Source organism: Babylonia areolata, chromosome 32 (genome assembly GCF_041734735.1).
Source record: "Babylonia areolata isolate BAREFJ2019XMU chromosome 32, ASM4173473v1, whole genome shotgun sequence".
NCBI lineage: Eukaryota > Metazoa > Mollusca > Gastropoda > Neogastropoda > Buccinidae > Babylonia > Babylonia areolata.
Window position 1 is genome coordinate 5,451,010 of NC_134907.1, and position 21,461 is coordinate 5,472,470.

A 21,461-nucleotide genomic window follows, 5' to 3' on the forward strand; every position below is an offset into this window, starting at 1 on the left:
CCCTTCCGAGACACATGCCTCAAGACTTCCTCAAGACTTCTCCCTGACACATGCCTCAAGACTTCTCCCTGACACATGCCTCAAGACTTCTCCCTGACACATGCCTCAAGACTTCAAGACTTCTCCCAGACACATGCCTCAAGACTTCTCCCTGACACATGCCTCAAGACTTCTCCCTGACACATGCCTCAAGACTTCTCCCTAACACATGCCTGAAGACTTCTCCCTAACACATGCCTAAAGACTTCTCCTTGACACATGCCTCAAGACTTCTCCCTGACACATGCCTCAAGACTTCTCCCTGACACATGCCTCCAGACTTCTCCCAGACACATGCCTCAAGACGTCTCCCAGACACATGCCTCAAGACTTCTCCCTGACACATGCCTCAAGACTTCCTCAAGACTTCTCCCAGACACATGACTTCAAGACTTCTCCCAGACACATGCCTCAAGACTTCCTCAAGACTTCTCCCAGACACATGACTTCAAGACTTTTCCCAGACACATGCCTCAAGACTTCCTCAAGACTTCTCCCAGACACATGACTTCAAGACTTCTCCCAGACACATGCCTCAAGACTTCTCCCTGACACATGACTTCAAGACTTCTCCCAGACACATGCCTCAAGACTTCCTCAAGACTTCTCCCAGACACATGACTTCAAGACTTCTCCCAGACACATGCCTCAAGACTTCTCCCAGACACATGCCTCAAGACTTCTCCCAGACACATGCCTCAAGACTTCCTCAAGACTTCTCCCAGACACATGCCTCAAGACTTCCTCAAGACTTCTCCCAGACACATGCTTCAAGACTTCTCCCAGACACATGCCTCAAGACTTCCTCAAGACTTCTCCCAGACACATGCCTCAAGACTTCTCCCAGACACATGCTTCAAGACTTCTCCCAGACACATGCCTGAAGACTTCAAGACTTGTCCCAGACACATGCCTCAAGACTTCCTCAAGACTTCTCCCAGACACATGCCTCAAGACTTCTCCCAGACACATGCCTCAAGACGTCCTCAAGACTTCTCCCAGACACATGCCTCAAGACTTCCTCAAGACTTCTCCCAGACACATGCCTCAAGACTTCCTCAGGACTTCTCCCAGACACATGCCTCAAGACTTCTCCCAGACACATGCCTCAAGACTTCAAGACTTCTCCCAGACACATGCCTCAAGACTTCTCCCTGACACATGCCTCAAGACTTCTCCCAGACACATGCCTCAAGACTTCTCCCAGACACATGCCTCAAGACTTCTCCCAGACACATACCTGAAGACTTCTCCCAGACACATACCTGAAGACTTCTCCCTGACACATGCCTCAAGACTTCTCCCAGACACATGCCTCAAGACTTCTCCCTGACACATGCCTCAAGACTTCTCCCTGACACATGCCTCAAGACTTCTCCCAGACACATGCCTCAAGACTTCTCCCAGACACATGCCTGAAGACTTCCTCAAGACACATAAGTCTACTGTATAGCACAACACCACAACATAATACAACACAATCAGAACTCACCGATGTTGATGTGGTTCCCCAGGCCACAGTCGAAGACCACGTTCTGGACACAGACAGTGGAGCGGACCTTGAGCATGGCCAGCTGGATGGGGGTAGTCTGGGGGTAAGTGATGGTCACCGTGCGCCCCTCCTCCACGTCAAACTGACGTCACCCAACACAAACACGCGCGTCATAAAGCTTGACGTCATTCTTATGGTGAGTGAAAACTCGCTCAAGTACAAGGTACAAGTGTTGCAGATGTTTTTTGGGTTTCTTTTCAGAACATGTTCCTTCCAAGGTTAAAAAAAAAAAGAAAGAAAAAAGAATGCTTCTTTGGTATCAATGATGTGGCTTCACGGGATTCATAAGAAGTGCTGGTTCTGGAAATTTAGATAACTGGTAGCGTTACTTCTGCGACTGTAAAAGAAATGTTATTTCCTGGTTTGCAAAGGAAGAGGAGAGTTCCCTCCCTTGAGAGAAATCAAGGAAAAAACAAACAAATTATAATGGAATAGGGCAAGGAATAGGCTACAGGTCCAGTGCAAAATTAAGATAATCAGTAAAAGAAACACACACACACACACACACACACACACACACACACACACACACACACACATATATATATATATATACACACACGCGCGCGCGCACACACACACACACACACAACACCACAACTACCAGCATCAAAATACAACCATAATATCCATCATCAGTGAAAGTAGGAAAACTTTGTTCAGTGGTTTCGTTACGATCTCTTTCTCTCTCTCCCTCTCCCTCAGTGACCCGCCAGACGCCTCACGTAAACATTGTGGCTGAAATCGTTGTTGACAACTGTCACGCCCTGGTTTGCGTCCATTTCGCACTCCACCAGGAAGGGGACCACTGGGCCTGAAGGACAACACCGTGATGTGAGTACATTGTCAGCATCGTCGTCATCATCATTACCACCACCATCATCGTCGTCGTCGTCGTCATCATCATTACCACCACCATCATCGTCGTCGTCGTCGTCATCATCATTACCACCACCATCACCGTCGTCGTCGTCATCATCATCACCATCATCAATATGACAAGAATAATGCACATAACACACACAAACACAGACACACACACACAGAGATATATATATATATATATATATATATATATATATATATATATATATATATATATATATATCCTCACCTTTAGGACCATCGGGGTCAATCAGGTAAGTGTAGTTCCTCGTGATACCATCCTGACGGTATTTTTCGCAGTTTGGTTCAATGCCTGTCACACACACACACACACACACACACACACACACACTTCACATCAGTTTCCTTTCAAATTAATTTCTAACACAACTATACTCGGCTTGCCCCTCCACACCCCTCACCTGTTCTGGCAACATCAAACTCTGCAGTGACCACCCCACCCACACCCTTCACCTGTTCTGGCAACATCAAACTCTGCAGTGACCACCCCACCCACACCCCTCACCTGTTCTGGCAACATCAAACTCTGCAGTGACCACCCCACCCACACCCGTCACCTCTCCTGGCAACATCAAACTCTGCAGTGACCACCCCACCCACACCCGTCACCTGTCCTGGCAACATCAAACTCTGCAGTGACCACCCCACCCACACCCCTCACCTGTTCTGGCAACATCAAACTCTGCAGTGACCACCCCACCCACACCCCTCACCTGTTCTGGCAACATCAAACTCTGCAGTGACCACCTCACCCACACCCCTCACCTGTTCTGGCAACATCAAACTCTGCAGTGACCACCCCACCCACACCCTTCACCTGTTCTGGCAACATCAAACTCTGCAGTGACCACCCCACCCACACCCCTCACCTGTCCTGGCAACATCAAACTCTGCAGTGACCACCCCACCCTTCTCTGTCAATTTCACTCTCCTCATGTGAACTGACACCATTTTGCCACATCTTGCACTAAATTCACAGCTTCTGAAACATCCTGGGTCACAAGACCTCAAACGTTTCCTCCCAGGTTTCTCCTGTTTCAAGGTCCTTGGGCCATTGCAGGTTGTGGTTCTGAAGGCATCGTGTGAATGTCTCAGCGGGGTCCTACCGTGATGTCATGGAATAACCACACAACGTGAATGGCTGCCGCTTTCTGTGAATGATTAAAGCAGACAGCTTAAGCTTTCCTGCTAATGCCTTTCGGATACATATACCAGAAAAGGAAATGGGCAATTTAATAGTTGTACAAACATTAATCATAATATTTTGAAATAAGATTTTTGATTCACTGTATTCAAATGAGAGGAACTAATATTGAAATGTGCTGGATTCACTCACACTGTGGGCTTATTTCTAATGAATGTGCAGCTAAAAACGCTTTAAATGCAACTGAACTTCCTCATCGTTTATCATCATCTGAAATGTGTAATATTGTTGAAAGAAATAAGTTAAATTCCTTTCTGTCTTTAGAAGTTAACACTTCTGCCTTATCAACTGCTAAAAGAACTGGCAGGGCTGTTAAGAGCATGGCATTTAGGTTATTACTAAATACCCCATATACAAAAAATTATGAAAATATTGAATGTATTTGCAAGGGTCGTTTAACGGTACAACATGTTTTAGAAATGAAACCTTTTTTGCCTCCAGAAATTACTTAACACGTGTTACCAGTTTCAAACCTTAATCTTTTTTTTGAAAAAGTTATGTATTTCAAAATTTTCCTTATCAAAGTTAGCTAGTTATGTGTTAGATAGTCCAGTTGGTTGTTTATTGTAGGTTCCCACATCATCCTCTTTCGAAATAATAATCCATAGAAGTATTGCATATTGATTTATTTTCTGTTCCAATCCCGCTTCCCACATTCCCCCTCTCACACACACTCTTCCAATATTATGGTATTCTTTCTCCAATCACTGACACACCCTCTCTATTTTACATTTTTTTACTCTATCTTTTCCACATTCTGTTCTCTCTCTCTCTTTTCATTCCTCAATCCCCTCCCCCTCGCCCCCCCTCTCCACCTCAACCGCCCCCTTTTCAGTTGGATATTTCTTCCCCTGCCACTGATTTTCACAAATGATGATTTCTAATTAATGCTAATAATAATCACCATTATGATAGAAAAAATAATAATACAAATAATAGTAATAATGATAATATTATTTATTTTCAGTTTAATATCATCATCTTAGATGAACAGACTATAAATGAATAAACGAACGGGAAATTTTATGAGGTAGCGGAGACCGCAAGACCCTAGTGATTTTTGTTTGTTTTTAGACATTCTCATTCCACTTCAGTGTGCCTTCCGTACCACATCCCAGCAACCGCCTCCAAAACCACGCCTACCACCACCACAACCACTACAACGACAACAATCACAAACCACGCCTACCACCACCACAACCACTACAACGACAACAATCACAAACCACGCCTACCACCACCACAACCACTACGACAACAATCACAAACCACGCCTACCACCACCACAACCACTACAACGACAACAATCACAAACCACGCCTACCACCACCACAACCACTACAACAATCACAAACCACGCCTACCACCACCACAACCACTACAACAATCACAAACCACGCCTACCACCACCACAACCACTACAACGACAACAATCACAAACCACGCCTACCACCACCACAACCACTACAACGACAACAATCACAAACCACGCCTACCACCACCACAACCACTACAATGACAACAATCACAAACCACCACCACCAACCAACCACAAAACACCCCCCTTCCCGTGTATGACGAAGGCAGTTGTGCCTTGTCACCGTTTTTAGTTTTCTTGTCCAGTGCAGTTTAAGCATGGGCACGAGTTTGCGTGTGTACCGTGGGAAGGTGGTGGTTCCTGATGCACGGATTTTTTACCTGTTGCCGAGTTGCATATCTGTGTTGGCCGGTTGAGAATTTTTGGTAGTCAGTCCGCTCAGATATCCAGAGAGGAAGGAGTGCACCAGGTTGAGCTCTCTGAAGAGCGACTACTAAATTTGGGCTGCTGTATGATAGCAGGTTCGTACTTGTTAATTGTTTAGTTGTTTTTTTTCTGAAGAGCTGTTTTGATATATATCTATATCTATATATATATATGTGTGTGTGTGTGTGTGTGTGTATATATATATGTTAACCAGAGAGTTGTGTTGTCTCAGGTTGAGTCTTGTCACCACCAGACTGCGGGAGAGACAGGTATTTATGTTTATGACATACGTGACTGGACAATAGGTGGACGTTACCAATTCGTTTTGTAAACAGTTTTGAACAAAAACTGGAATAATGAAGAGAATTTTGTGGGAAAAATGGAGAAAAGAGAGAAAAGAATAATGTGCATGAATAAAAGTTTTGAATTGGGAATTAATTCATGAAAGATTTTGGGGTCGAATTAAAGTATTATTAAATTAAAGAAACAATACTTTAAGTCATACAAGGAGTTGTGAAAAAGGAACTAATCTTTCTGTTGAAGTGAAAGCAAGATAATGGATAAAGTGTTTCAGTGAGACATGACGTCGTTAGCTACTGGACAGTAACGAAAGTGGTGAAAACAGAGTCTGAAATGGAGACTTAAAAAAGGTATGTTTTTCCAGCATCAAAGTACGGACGTTGGTTCGCGCCTGCGTACGGGCGTTGAGCGTGAAGGTCTGTGTGGACTGCAGTGGGTCCCTGGACATGGGGAGATGATTTGAAAAGCGCCGCGGGATCAGCAGTGCTCTCCCGTCTGATTAATTTGCAGATAAGTCTGTGCTCCGCCCTTGTGTGGTTTCTGATGTGCAAGGAAATGTCTCCATGGTGATGAAAAATTGGACAACAGAAGAAATTGATTGATATTCAGCTGATTGTGTGAATTGACATTGCTCAGCTGATTGTGTGAACTTGATATTGTTCAGCTGATTGTGTGAATTGATATTGTTATGAATTGGTTTTTTTTGTTGTTGTTTTTTAGGTATAATTAATAATTATAGTAGTTGTTACCTGATAATGGTTTGAAGACTTATTTTTGTCTGTGTTGCGTTTGCGTATGTATGCGTTGATTGGAGAAAACTGAAGGGTGAATGAACATGCACTAAGTGAGATATAAAAGAAAATGCGCATTAGCATAACAAAAACGTACCACCCAACCACCACCACCACTACAATGACAACAATCACAAACCACCACCACTACAACAACAATCACATACCACCATTACCACACAACCACTACAACAACAATCACAAACCACCGCCACAACCCCTACAACGACAACAATCGCAAACCACCACCACCACCACAACCCCTACAGCAATCACAAACCACCACCACCACCAACCCTACAACGACAACAATCACAAACTACCACCACCACTATAACGACAACAATCACAAACCACCACAACCACTACACAACACACAAACCACACACCACAACCACTCACAACACACAATCACAAACCACCACCACAAACCCTACAACGACAACAATCACAAACTACCACAACCACTATAACAACAATCACAAACCACCACCACCACCACAACCACTACAACAACAATCACAAACCACCACCACAACCACTACAACGACAACAGTTACAAGCCACCACCACCACTACAACGACATCACAAACTACCACCACCACCAACCACAAAACACCCCCCTTCCCGTACCTCTCACTCACCAAACTGTTTGTCGCTGCACTGCAAAGGGCCCAATGTGAAGGCGTAATTAGCGCCAGAGGTGGATCTCACGCTGAGCACAGGAAGCTGAGACTTGTCTACGATCAGTCCGAAGTCTCTGCGCATGCCGCCCTCTTCTACGTCACAGTTACAATTGACCTTTGGCTTGGAGCACGAGTTGGTGAGACCGCATGGGCAGCTTCCCTGGTAAAGATGAGGGGGGGTGGGGGTTTAGAGGAAATGGGGGGTACAGAACTAAAACAAAAAGAGATACTAATGAAACACATGAATAGAATACAAGACATACCATATGAGACACGAGCAATAAATAACCAAACAATTGATAGAGAACTGTCAACATACGAAACACGGACAATTCGCAGCAATGAAACACATTAGCACAGATCTATTAGCAATACATGCCTCATTTAAAGAGAACTATCGAACTCTAACAATACTCACCAATGAAACTCATTTATACAAAACTGTTAACAAGACAGATGCCATATCAAACACGAACATACATGACAATGAAGACCAATGGAAAACATAAATACAGAACTATTTACAATACAGACAACTATTGTAAACAAGAGCAATACATACCATTGAATCACATCATTGCAAAACGATTAACAAAGCAGATACCATATGAAGCACGTAAAATGCATACGCAAGAAGTGCATAGGAAACAGGGAGGATCGAAACATACTGGTACAGAACTAATAGAATACACCAATATACCAAGGTACAGAACTATTAGAATACACCAATATACCAAGGTACAGAACTATTAGAATACACCAATATACCAAGGTACAGAACTAATAGAACACACCAATATACCAAGGTACAGAACTATTAGAATACACCAATATACCAAGGTACAGAACTATTAGAATACACCAATATACCAAGGTACAGAACTATTAGAATACACCAATATACCAAGGTACAGAACTAATAGAATACAGCAATATACCAAGGTACACAACTAATAGAATACACCAATATACCAAGGTACAGAACTATTAGAATACACCAATATACCAAGGTACAGAACTAATAGAATACACCAATATACCAAGGTGCATAACTAACAGAATACACCAATATACCAAGGTACAGAACTATTAGAATACACCAATATACCAAGGTACAGAACTAATAGAATACACCAATATACCAAGGTACAGAACTATTAGAATACACCAATATACCAAGGTACAGAACTAATAGAATACACCAATATACCAAGGTACAGAACTATTAGAATACACCAATATACCAAGGTACAGAACTAATAGAATAGACCAATATACCAAGGTGCATAACTAACAGAATACACCAATATACCAAGGTACAGAACTAATAGAATACACCAATATACCAAGGTACAGAACTAATAGAACACACCAATATACCAAGGTACAGAACTAATAGAATACACCAATATACCAAGGTACAGAACTAATAGAACACACCAACATACCAAAGTACAGAACTAATAGAACACACCAACATACCACGGTACAGAACTAATAGAATACACCGATATACCAAGGTACAGAACTAATAGAATACACCAATATACCAAGGTACAGAACTAATAGAACACACCAACATACCAAAGTACAGAACTAATAGAATACACCAATATACCAAGGTACAGAACTAATAGAACACACCAATATACCAAGGTACAGAACTAATAGAATACACCAATATACCACGGTACAGAACTAACAGAATACAACAACATACCACGGTACAGAACTAATAGAATACACCAATATACCAAGGTACAGAACTAATAGAATACACCAATATACCAAAAGAAACATCAATGCACAAGAAAGAAAAAAGTGAAACAAATTCATACCAATGAAACTCATCAGTACAATACATATAAACGAAGCACAAAGAAACATAAGACTATTAACAACACTGACATCATATGAAACGCGAGCAATACATGTCAATGAAAAACAGTACAGAATTATTATCAAGGCAGATACTATGAGACATACCAGCAATATGGAACCATACCAATGAAAAACAAGAAAGATTCCAAATGAAATTCGAACAATACATTCGGAATGAAATGTAGTATCTCTGTTGATAGATGACTATTTGTCACATCTCATGACAAATCAGTTATGCGTGCTTAACCCCCTCCTTGTTCACCCACCCCATCCAGCTAGACAGCAGTGTTGGTTGTGCTGATTGCACGTAATTTTCGAGTCTCAGTCTCAGTTCAGGCTGTCACTGAACTGAGATCAGCCTCTTCTTTGCTGGGCAGTGACAGGAATCAGGGCTTTTCACCCGCGACTGTCATAAGGGGCAGTCGTGCCAGTCTTAGGTGTGCTTCAGGGCTGTTTGCCTGTCTTGACGCTCGTCAGTGGGGATCAGTTTCCTGCGAGTGGTTGTGTGCTCTTCGTCCTTGGTGTTCTGTGTTCTTCCAGCCTTGTGGCAGTAGTACCTCTTCTGGAAGGTAAGAGGAGACTGTAGAGACAGTTCTGACCTGTGTTCTGTCTGTTCGTCTTGTGTTCATGTACGGGAATAAGAGAAAGAGAAGGGGTGGGGGTTGTGTGAATGATATCTAATACAAGATTTTGCTGTTTTATGTGCATGTGTAGGATGTGTATGCATTTTAAACATAAATTTTATAAGAATGTGATAACATAATTGTTACGTGTGTTGAAAGGGTTCAACCGTAAAAATCTAGATTTAAGTTGTCTTTGTGAACCCCCTCAGTTGTTTATTAGTTCTATGTGTGTGTGTGTGTGTGTGTGTGTGTAGTCGTATTATATATGATACTTGAGCTAAGGTATCCAAACTACCCCCCCCCCCCCCCTTTATCCTTTTCCGTCATGTATCTTTGCTTCCTGGGTGTGGCTTCATTGCCAGTCTTTGAAACTTTGATTCAGAGTAAGACATTTTCTATATATCAAACCTTTTCTGTAATAAATTAACTAGCCAAAATTGCAATGTTCTAGTCCTGGTTTTGGAAGGGGTAATTGTCCGCAGATTTGTTTTTTTATAAATTCTTGGCTGTGTACACTTATTTTGTTTGGGGGGTCAAGAGTGAATCCTGCCAGTGGATAATACATTATTTACAGCGTTTACAGCATTCCTACTTCCCTGTCCATCCACTGACTTCCCTGCCCTTCCACCGAGCATCCATTGTCTTCCCTTGACCTGCCTTTGACCTCCCTGGGTTTGGCGTCGTTGGTTACCACCGCCTTCTACTCTTCCTCCACGGCCAGTGTCCGCTGGCCTGGCTGAGTCCCAGCAAGGGGTTCTACGCTTGTCCTAGTCTTCGTCGTCATCACTTACTGTTGTTCGTTGCCGTCACTCACTGTTCTTCGTCCTCGTCGACGTCACTTCATCATCGTCGTCTCTCTCCTACTCGTCTTCATCGTCGTCGTACTTTGGTTCTGTTCCAGTCTCGTCTTCATCTCCTACCCACTTCATCGTCCTCGTCCTTGTGCATTGCTTTAGTGCCTCCATCGTCATCAGCGTAGTGTCTGTGTCTGTGTTTCCTGCAGTTTTTCCTTCGAATGGATTAGTTTGTTTATTTTATTCGGGACACCATCTGCCTCCTCTTGGAGGAAAGTGATCATTTTTCTGGCGCCTCTTGTCATGTTATACATTGATTTATTGATGCATACTTCTGTGTTATAGTTGTTGGTTTACTTGATCTTCAGGGTTATCTCTGTATTGGTTTATAAATGTGCTGATTAAATATATATATATACATTTATTCTGTTATAGTCTGTGTTTGTGTTGTCGGGGTGTTAGTGCTGGGTTGGATGGGGGTTTCTAGTCCGTTCTCCTATAGAGCGTGACACTATTGACAAAGCGAAAGTAAAAAAATCAAAAATATTTTAATGTCTCAGCCTCTGGCCCATAACATGAGTGATGACATGTTCTCTGTACAGGGGAATGTCTACATTTTTGTAGCTTGCATCCGCACATACACTGCTATGTGAACAGAGCTTAACTAAAACAGATTCATTAGTACTATACATAAGTAAACAGAATCTAAACATACATGGCTTTCGAGACTGCTTCGGCGGAATGAATTCACTTATTTCATCATACTTGGGACATAGTAAGTAAAAAGTGAAGTTCTGATTCTAGCGTGTTCTTGCAAAAAACACCATTTGTTTCTGTCCAGGTCGGGTTTATATTGTGAAAAAAAAGAAAAAAAAAGTTAATTTAGAGGTGACACCAATTCTAAATTTTGAAAATGTTTCCGCTTTTGGACCTTCTTAACAAGATACAAAAAAAGGGCTAGCTCGTCGTTCCGACATTAGCCTGGTTGCCTGACCAGCACAGGTGACTTTTTTTTTTTTTATAGTGAAGAGTTGTGCAGTCCCTTCCCCACTCTCTCGCCTACCGACGCTCAAAGTCCCACAGGTGCAGATACTGCCACGTGTAGAACGGTTTCGACTGGTGCAGGGGTTTTTTTTTCTTCGGAGTACCGTCTCCTAGGAGGACTTCCAGCCAATGATTAGAGCTCCCCCTGCCCTTTGGTCATCCTCTTCCGCCTTCACAGCCGTTGGGAAAGGTTTCCTCCTCCACCTGGTCCGTCGTTGGGAGACTTCACATGCGGCAGGTAGTACTGGGTTACATGGTACCAGTAGCAAGAGCTATGCCCCTGACCTCACCATACATACATACATATATACATACATACACACATCGTTTGGGTATGTTTGAACTGAAAATAAACGTAATAGAAATCATAGGACTACAGCGAATCGTGTCAACTTTAAGCAAAACTATAAGCCTTTGACAAACATATGAAAGTTATAAATGCGCTGTGCTTCTCAAACCACCCAAAGCCATGTGTATATAAAATATTGCGAATTTTACACACCCATGTGATGTAGATTTTATTTTGCAGACAGGAGCATGTTATAAACTTCTTTTTTTTTTTTTTTTTTATTTAGGATATCTTTCATTCATCGAAACCAATCGAAACCAAACCCTGATGCATCTTATGTGCGTTTCTATATATAGAATAGAATAGAATAGAATATGTCTTTATTACCAAGTGTACCTGGGTCACAAGGAATACTGAATATATTGGGAATGTACCTGTTTCTCCAAATACAAGATGTCTAGGAGACCTTGGGTTAACACCAAAAAAATCTCTTTAAAGCTCTTCTGAACCACATGTGACAATGGACTGTATTTGACAATCAAACATTTTGAAAAATATACATAGAAAGTTTTCTCCAACAGACCACAGCAATTTCATGATAACTGACGCTCCCTAACGGGCTCGGTCAGGAAGGTCTTGTCACGCTGGTTGGACAGACAGCCTTGTTGTTAAGAATATACCAAAGTATTTATAGATGGTAACAATTATTAGATTTTCATTTCCATAATACCACATTTCGTTATAAGCAAAACCACCATTTCAATATTAAACATTAGACTTTTCTAAGTTTACCAGCAAGTCAAGACGTTTGGATGTATCATACAGAATATTGATTTGTGTTTGGAAAGCAAGGAAAATTGTTTGACATCTTCAGCAAATAACAATATCAACAATTCTATGAAATCAGGAGGCAGCTGAATATAATGATGCCTACCATAGCCTCCCTTGCTTGCCCTTCCTTGTCTTCAGTTTCTACAGTTTAAGAGTTATGCATGCGTGTGAATGACTGGTGCGAAAGCGCTTTGATTTGTCTCTGCACAAGATTCAGCGCTATATAAATACCATTATTATTATAGTTTTAAACATCTCTGGTCGGTTCATTGGTCGGTTGGTTGTGATGCAGCGTTTACGGATTTGTCCGAACGCAGTGACGACTCCTTGAGTAAATGAACTGAACTCTCGCAGCTGTTGTTTCCTTTCCATCACCGTCATCATCACAACAACAAGATCATCAACAACACCAACACCACCACCAACAACAGCACACAAGACTTACTGGTTTGTCGTTGCTCCCTCCAGGAAAGTAGGTCATCAGTCCACTGCGTGTCGTCACCTGGACCCTCGCCTTCGTCAGTGTGTCACTCTGCACGTGAAGCACACAACACAATGTGTCACTCTGCACGTGAAGCACACAACACAATGTGTCACTCTGCACGTGAAGCAAACAGTGCGTCACCCTGCACGTGAATCACACAACGCAGTGTGTCACTCTGCATGTGAAGCACACAACACAGTGTGTCACTCTGCACGCGAAGCACACAACACAATGTGTCACTCTGCACGTGAAGCAAACAGTGCGTCACCCTGCACGTGAAGCAAACAGTGCGTCACCCTGCACGTGAAGTACACAACACAGTGTGTCACTCTGCACGTGAAACACACAACACAGTGTGTCACTCTGCACGTGAGGCACACAACACAGTGTGTCACTCTGCACGTGAAGCACACAACAGAGTGTGTCACTCTGCACGTGAAGGAAACAGTGCGTCACCCTGCACGTGAATCACACAACACAGTGTGTCACTCTGCACGTGAAGCACACAACACAGTGTGTCACTCTGCACGTGAAGCACACAACAGAGTGTGTCACTCTGCACGTGAAGGAAACAGTGCGTCACCCTGCACGTGAATCACACAACACAGTGTGTCACTCTGCACGTGAAGCACACAACACAGTGTGTCACTCTGCACGTGAAGCACACAACACAGTGTGTCACTCTGCACGTGAGGCACACAGCGCGTCAATCTGCACGTGAATCACACAACGCAGTGTGTCACTCTGCATGTGAAGCACACAACACAGTGTGTCACTCTGCACGCGAATCACACAGCGCGTCAATCTGCACGTGAAGCACACGTCGCTGTGTGACACTCTGCACGTGAGGATAAGAAAATATAAGAATAAATAAATACACAAGTAAATTAATCGCGCGCGCACACACACACACACACACACACACACAGGCACAATAGATATGCAACAATTTGCAGTCTCACAAACATGAAAGCCACAGACCCAACTCTACATATAGAAGCAAACTAGTTCCAACGCAAAATTAAAAAAAAAAAAAAAAAATCACACACATATACACGCGCGCGCATGCGCACACAGACACAAAGACACACATATACACAAACATACACACATATGCATGCACACACAAACACAAACACACAAACACATCAACATTACCACATTACCCGAATGCAAACGCGCGCGCGCGCACACACACACACACACACACACACACGCACACACACGAACAGAAACACACACAGATACACACACACGCGCACGCACTCACACATATCACACACATAAACATGCAAGCGCATGCGCGCACACAGACGCACAGACACACACACACACAATCTTTCATTCCGCAGCTCCCAGAATACGCACGACAGATAGAACACAGAAATCCACACCTCAACAAAACACAGGCGGCCAGTGAGACGCACAGACAGTAGACAGGCAGGCAGGCAGGCAGACGTACAGGCAGACGATCGGATAGATATTTGACACACAAGCGACGAACAGACAGATAGGCGGAGAGACAGATAGGCAGACAGAGAAATAGGCAGGCAAGTAGGTAGACGGACACACAGATAGATAGACAGACAGACCGACCGACCCACCGACTGACCTGGCATCTGTATTGGACACGCTGTGAACAGAAGAGAGATCCGTGGATGAGGGCGGTGACGTTGTGTGCAGGTAACGTGTAGGTCAGGACCCGCCCCCTCCTGCCCGTCTTCCCGATCCGCAGCCTGTTGGAGGCACACTGACTGCGTGACTGATGGTTGACTGACAGGGTGATGACTGACTGGATGACTGACTGGATGACTGATGACTGACTGGGTGATTGGCTGACTGGGTGATTGGCTGACTGGGTGACTGACTGAATGAGTGGATGACCGATGACTGACTGACTGGATGACTGACTGACTGACTGACTGATGACTGACTGCCCGGATGACTGACTGACTGACTGGATGACTGACTGACCGGATGACTGACTGATGACTGACTGACCGACTGACCGGATGACTGACTGATGACTGACTGACCGACTGACTGGATGACTGACTGGATGACTGATGACTGACTGGGTGATTGGCTGACTGGGTGATTGGCTGACTGGGTGATTGGCTGACTGGGTGATTGGCTGACTGGGTGATGACTGACTGGATGACTGACTGACTCACCGGATGACTTATGACTGACTGAATGACTGACTGACTGATGACTGACTGGATGACTGACTGCCCGGATGACTGACTGACTGACCGAATGGCTGATGACTGACTGACTGACTGACTGACTGACCGAATGGCTGATGACTGACTGACTGACTGACTGACTGACCGACTGACTGACTGACTGACTGACTGACTGACTGACTGACCGGATGACTGACCGACTGACTGACCGGATGACTGACTGACCGGATGACTGACTGACCGGATGACTGACTGACTGACTGACTGACCGGATGACTGACTGACCGGATGACTGACTGACTGACCGAATGGCTGATGACTGACTGACTGACTGACCGGATGACTGATGACTGACTGACTGACCGGATGACTGACTGACTGACTGACCGGATGACTGACTGACTGACTGACCGAATGACTGACTGACCGGATGACTGACCGGATGACTGACTGACTGACTGGATGACTGACTGACTGACTGACTGACTCACAGGATGACTGACTGACTGACTGGATGACTGACTGACTGACTGACCGAATGACTGACTGACCGGATGACTGACCGGATGACTGACTGACTGACTGACTGAATGACTGGATGACTGACTGACTGACTGACTGAATGACGTACTCAGTGGATGACTGACTGACTGACTCACCGGATGACTGACTGACTGACTGACTGGATGACTGACCGGATGACTGACTGACTGACCGGATGACTGATGACTGATGACCGATGACTGACTGACCGGATAACTGATGACTGACTGACCGGATGACTGACTGACCGGATAACTGATGACTGACTGACTGACTGACCGGATGACTGACTGACTGACCGGATAACTGATGACTGACTGACCGGATGACTGACTGACCGGATAACTGATGACTGTCTGTCTGACTGGGTGACCATCTTACTGACTGATGGACTGATATGATAATCCCTCATTCACATTCATCACAACAAATATAAAAACATTTCCTTTGAAGTGATCTGTTACATAACTGAGTCACCCAACTCCGTACCTTGTATCATTTCGATCAACACCTATTTCATACATGCATGTGTGTTTGTAAAGGGTAAGACATTATCTTTTTTTTCATTTTTTTTGTTGTTTTTGGTTGTGTATGTTTGTTATTTTTGTTGTTTGCTCACTGTTTGGTTTCTGTTTTTATTTTCTGGATTTTCCCTCTCGGACGCGCGAACACGTAAAAGAATGGCGAGAATCACAAACCACCACGAGACTTGTCCCTGATAGGTTTCTACAGAAAAAAAAACAAACTACTTTGATCGTAAAACAAATACACTTTGCAGACAGAAGAAAAGGTGTCGCTGCAATGCAGAGAGAGCAGCCCAAATTTCACACAGAGAAGTCTGTTGTGATGAAATGTAACACAACACAACACAACACACTTCACATCGCAATACAACGCAACATAACGCAACACTACAACACACCCACGTGGCTGACTTACTGGTCATGGGATCTCAATGATCCCCAAGTGGCTGACTTACCGGTCAGGGCATCTCAATGATCCCAAGTGGCTGACTTACCGGTCAGCAGGGGATCTCAGTGATCCACACATGGCTGACTTACTGGTCATGGGATCTCAATGATCCCCATGTGGCTGACTTACTGGTCATGGGATCTCAATGATCCCCATGTGGCTGACTTACCGGTCAGCAGGGGATCTCAATGATCCCAAGTGGCTGACTTACCGGTCAGGGGATCTCAATGATCCCCATGTGGCTGACTTACCGGTCAGGGGATCTCAATGATCCCCATGTGGCTGACTTACCGGTCAGGGGATCTCAATGATCCCCATGTGGCTGACTTACCGGTCAGCAGGGCATCTCAATGATCCACTTGTGGCTGACTTACCGGTCAGGGGATCTCAATGATCCCCATGTGGCTGACTTACCGGTCAGCAGGGCATCTCAATGATCCCCATGTGGCTAACTTACCGGTCAGGGGGATCTCAATGATCACCACGTGGCTAACGTACCGGTCAGGGGGATCTCAATGATCACCACGTGGCTAACTTACCGGTCAGGGGGATCTCAATGATCACCACGTGGCTAACTTACCGGTCAGGGGGATCTCAATGATCACCACGTGGCTAACTTACCGGTCAGGGGGATCTCAATGATCCCCACGTGGCTGACTTACCGGTCAGGGGGGATCTCAATGATCCCCACGTGGCTGAAGGCCTCCTGGTTGCAGAACACCAGGACTGGCTCCAGGGGCCCCGGCCCATCTATGTCAATGAGGAGAGGCGTGTTCTGCTTCAGACCCAGCTGGAACTTGGCTTCCTGACAGTTCCTGGGCACGTCTGTCATGGCGGCATGCATGGACCGTGTCATGTAGGCACTGACGGTGTTAGGGTCAGCAGGCCATCCGTTCATCCATCCGTCCATCCAGTCGGTCAGTCGGTCGGTCGGTCGGTCGGTCATAAAACTTAAAATAGCTGGTAGAAGAACTTTCAACGACACTTCAGTGATAATAGATCTATTTGAAATGGCTGGGTTAAACTCTTTAAAATGTACTTAAACGATAATTATATTATCTTTAAAAAATATTTTAAAAAAAATGAAATGACTGGGTAAGAAGCACTGTTGACGACACTTGAACAGCTGACCACTGACCAAAACTCTGGGGTCCACAGCGAAGCCTGCCCACGTAGTACGTGCCCGGACTGCCGCCCCGCGAGGAGGGCGGGAGGATGACTCTGGAGAGGGGTAGGGCCTCCTTCCTGATGATCACACCCCCGTCCTCTCCCCCGTCACCGTGGCCACAGTTACACCCCTTCGGGCACTGCCCCACCTCGCCGCACGCGCATTTCTGGTAGGCAGCGAGAGGTGGGGAAGAGGGGGTGGGGGTGGTGAGTAGCGGTGATCTGGGGTGGGTGGGTGGTGGTGATGATGATGGTAGGTGGCTGAGGTTTGTTAATTTTGCTGTTCGTGATGATGATGATGATGATGATGATGATGATGTCTGCGGTGATAATGTTGATGATAACGACAATGATGATGACGATGATGGTGACAATGGCGATGATCAAATGGCAGTGTCAAAAACAGCGACAAGTTAACGAAGATACATACAACTATCGATGAAAGATGGTGGCAATTACAACCATAATGATGACATGGACAACATGACGACAAACTGGAAGGTACTGTGAGAGACTGTGCATTGTTGTATTCAATATGACACCATGGTATCAAAGACGTAACATAGACACCATGGTATCAAAGACGTAACATAGACACAATGGTATCAAAGACGTGACATGGACACAATGGTATCAAAGACGTAACATGGACACAATGGTATCAAAGATGTAACATGGACACCATGGAATCAAAGGCGTAACGTAGACACAATGGTATCAAAGATGTGTCATGGACACAATGGTATCAAAGACGTATCATGGACACAATGGTATCAAAGACGTAACATGGACACAATGGTATCAAAGACGTAACATAGACACAATGGTATCAAAGACGTAACATAGACACAACATAGACACCATGGTATCAAAGATGTGTCATGGACACAATGGTATCAAAGACGTATCATGGACACAATGGTATCAAAGACGTAACATGGACACAATGGTATCAAAGACGTAACATGGACACAATGGTATCAAAGACGTAACATGGACACAATGGTATCAAAGACGTAACATAGACACCATGGTATCAAAGACGTAACATAGACACAATGGTATCAAAGATGTGTCATGGACACAATGGTATCAAAGACGTAACATGGACACAATGGTATCAAAGACGTAACATAGACACAATGGTATCAAAGACGTAACATGGACGCAATGGTGTCAAAGACGTAACATGGACACAATGGTGTCAAAGACGTAACATGGACACAATGGTGTCAAGGACGTAACATGGACACAATGGTATCTAGGACTGACCTTGGAGGTAGTGGTGCCTCCCCAGCCCGTGTGCCTCGTGCCCCGGGCGTCCTCCCACTGGATGGGGCCTCCGTCATAGTCACTACTACACCGCATCCTGCACACACACACACACACACACACACACACACACACACACACACACACACACACACACACACACACACACACACACACACACACACACACACACACACACACACACACACACACACACACACACCAATGGTCCCAAAAATGACAAAAAATGAAGAAAGCAAACACCTGGAGTAACATGACAGTAGTCCAAGCTAAAAAAATTAAAAGATTTTTGGTCACCATTTTGTTTACAAGAAATTTCAGATGAGAGAGACTTTCAAATAGTTTGGACAAAAATGACACACACACACACACACACACACACACACACACACACACACACACACACAAAAGAAAAAGGAAAAAGGTTACCAAGTTCCCCAATATCAAATGACCCACGAAACAAATAGTAAAGAGTGGTAACTCTCTCCATTACACAAGGTACACAACCTCAAGTCAGTGATGCTTACGCTACCGATTCATCTAGCACACAGGTAAATAAAAGGTACATTGAAACAAACCCAGACACTTCCTCAAAAAAGGAGGCGCCGGGCCTTTCCTTATACCAATCATTTGACATGTGCACACAGCAACAAAGACAGAAGAAATGTGCAAACACAAATTAGTTTTTATTCAAGACTGGCATAGCCTCTTTAATCCTGAATAAACCACACAAAACAAATTTCTACCAAGTCAAGTAAAGGCAGAAATCATTGTTGAAATGCTCGCGCAAAATAGCAATTACGAAGGCTTGTCACCTGAGTGTAAAACATACAGAGACTGGGAAGAAAACAGTCCTTCATACAGTGATCCCACTTCGCAAAATGACTTGTGGTTTAATACTCCTATTACATATGAGGAGTTACAAGCGGCAATATCCTCCATTAACAATAACAATCAAACAAAAACAACAACAAACAAACAAAACAACAACAACAACCAGTTGGTCTCGCTGTAATATTTAATGAGATGTTAAAACACATTCCAGAGAAATGTATCACTTTCTTACACAAAATGTATAAGAAATGCTGAATATCTGAATATGTACCACAGATATTGAAAATATCGATAGTTGCATCAGTTTTAAAAGCAGGGAAACCTAAACGTAATAAAAATAGCTATAGGGCTGTTGCTTTGACATTGATTCATCTTTCCACGGCCCTTGTGAGATCTGACATCACGAATGCACAAGAAATATTTTTCAGTGCACCTAAATATCTGATACAAAAGATTCAAAGTGTAAACTGTAAGGCTATCAAAATTGCCCTCGGAGTGCCCTCTCATGCAACCAACCAGGAAACATACAAAACAGCTGGAATTCTTCGCCTAAATGAACATCGTGAGTTAGCAGCAGCAAAAGCTGTAAGGTATACTTCATTGACAGAAATTTTAATTGCTGATGAAATGACAGTAAGATCTGACATTGATTTTCCTGAAAGAGCTAAAGCCATTTCATCACAACTGTGTCAGTTGCAACTTACATTTCAAATTTGTTAAAAGAATCTGGTGTTAACATGAAAAAGTAAGCTGTAATACCACCTTATACCCCTATTCCTTTATGGGAAATGTTGAAAGCAGATTTTGATATTTATTATTTTGAATCAAAAAGAAAGAAAATATCAATACCACGACTATTACTGCTAGAATACACATAACAGAATTATCTCCATATTTTTACAGATGGATCGATTCTTGATGACAAAAACGCTGGCGCGGCTGTTTTTGTTCCTGCTTTTAAAGTTGCAAAATCTTACTTTGATGGCAAGAATCCTTCCATATTTACGGCTGAGCTTATTGCTATCGTACAAGCCCTGAACTAATTGATGAGCCATCAAATGGGTTTTTTTCTTCTTAAATAGTATTGTTTGTTGATTTCAAATCAGTACTTTATGCAAAAGAATCATTTAGTATTGAAACAAGACCTGACTAAGTTATTGAGGCAAATCATTTGGTACATTGTTTGAGGATTACAGGTACTGATGTCAGTTTTTGTTGGGTGTCTTCTCAAGCAGGCATCTATGGCAATGAAACTGCTGGAAAAAAAAAAAAAAAAAAAAAAGCACAATATTAA

The 21,461-nt window shown here is 43.7% G+C and overlaps 1 protein-coding gene across 2 annotated transcripts in view; it reads right to left on the reverse strand.

Annotated features, from left to right (window-relative positions):
* The window catches only part of LOC143276534 (uncharacterized), a 164,492-nt gene that overhangs the window by 96,403 nt on the left and 46,628 nt on the right, over positions 1-21,461 (reverse strand). For both annotated transcript variants that reach the window (XM_076581082.1, XM_076581084.1), the window contains exons 10-18: positions 19,313-19,409; positions 18,012-18,207; positions 17,536-17,698; positions 14,782-14,905; positions 13,131-13,217; positions 7,182-7,383; positions 2,706-2,789; positions 2,317-2,405; positions 1,532-1,673 (exon numbers count right to left, since the gene is read on the reverse strand). In XM_076581082.1, the coding sequence (XP_076437197.1) occupies positions 1,532-1,673; positions 2,317-2,405; positions 2,706-2,789; positions 7,182-7,383; positions 13,131-13,217; positions 14,782-14,905; positions 17,536-17,698; positions 18,012-18,207; positions 19,313-19,409 (1,184 nt within the window). The remainder of the gene's footprint in view (positions 1-1,531; positions 1,674-2,316; positions 2,406-2,705; positions 2,790-7,181; positions 7,384-13,130; positions 13,218-14,781; positions 14,906-17,535; positions 17,699-18,011; positions 18,208-19,312; positions 19,410-21,461) is intronic.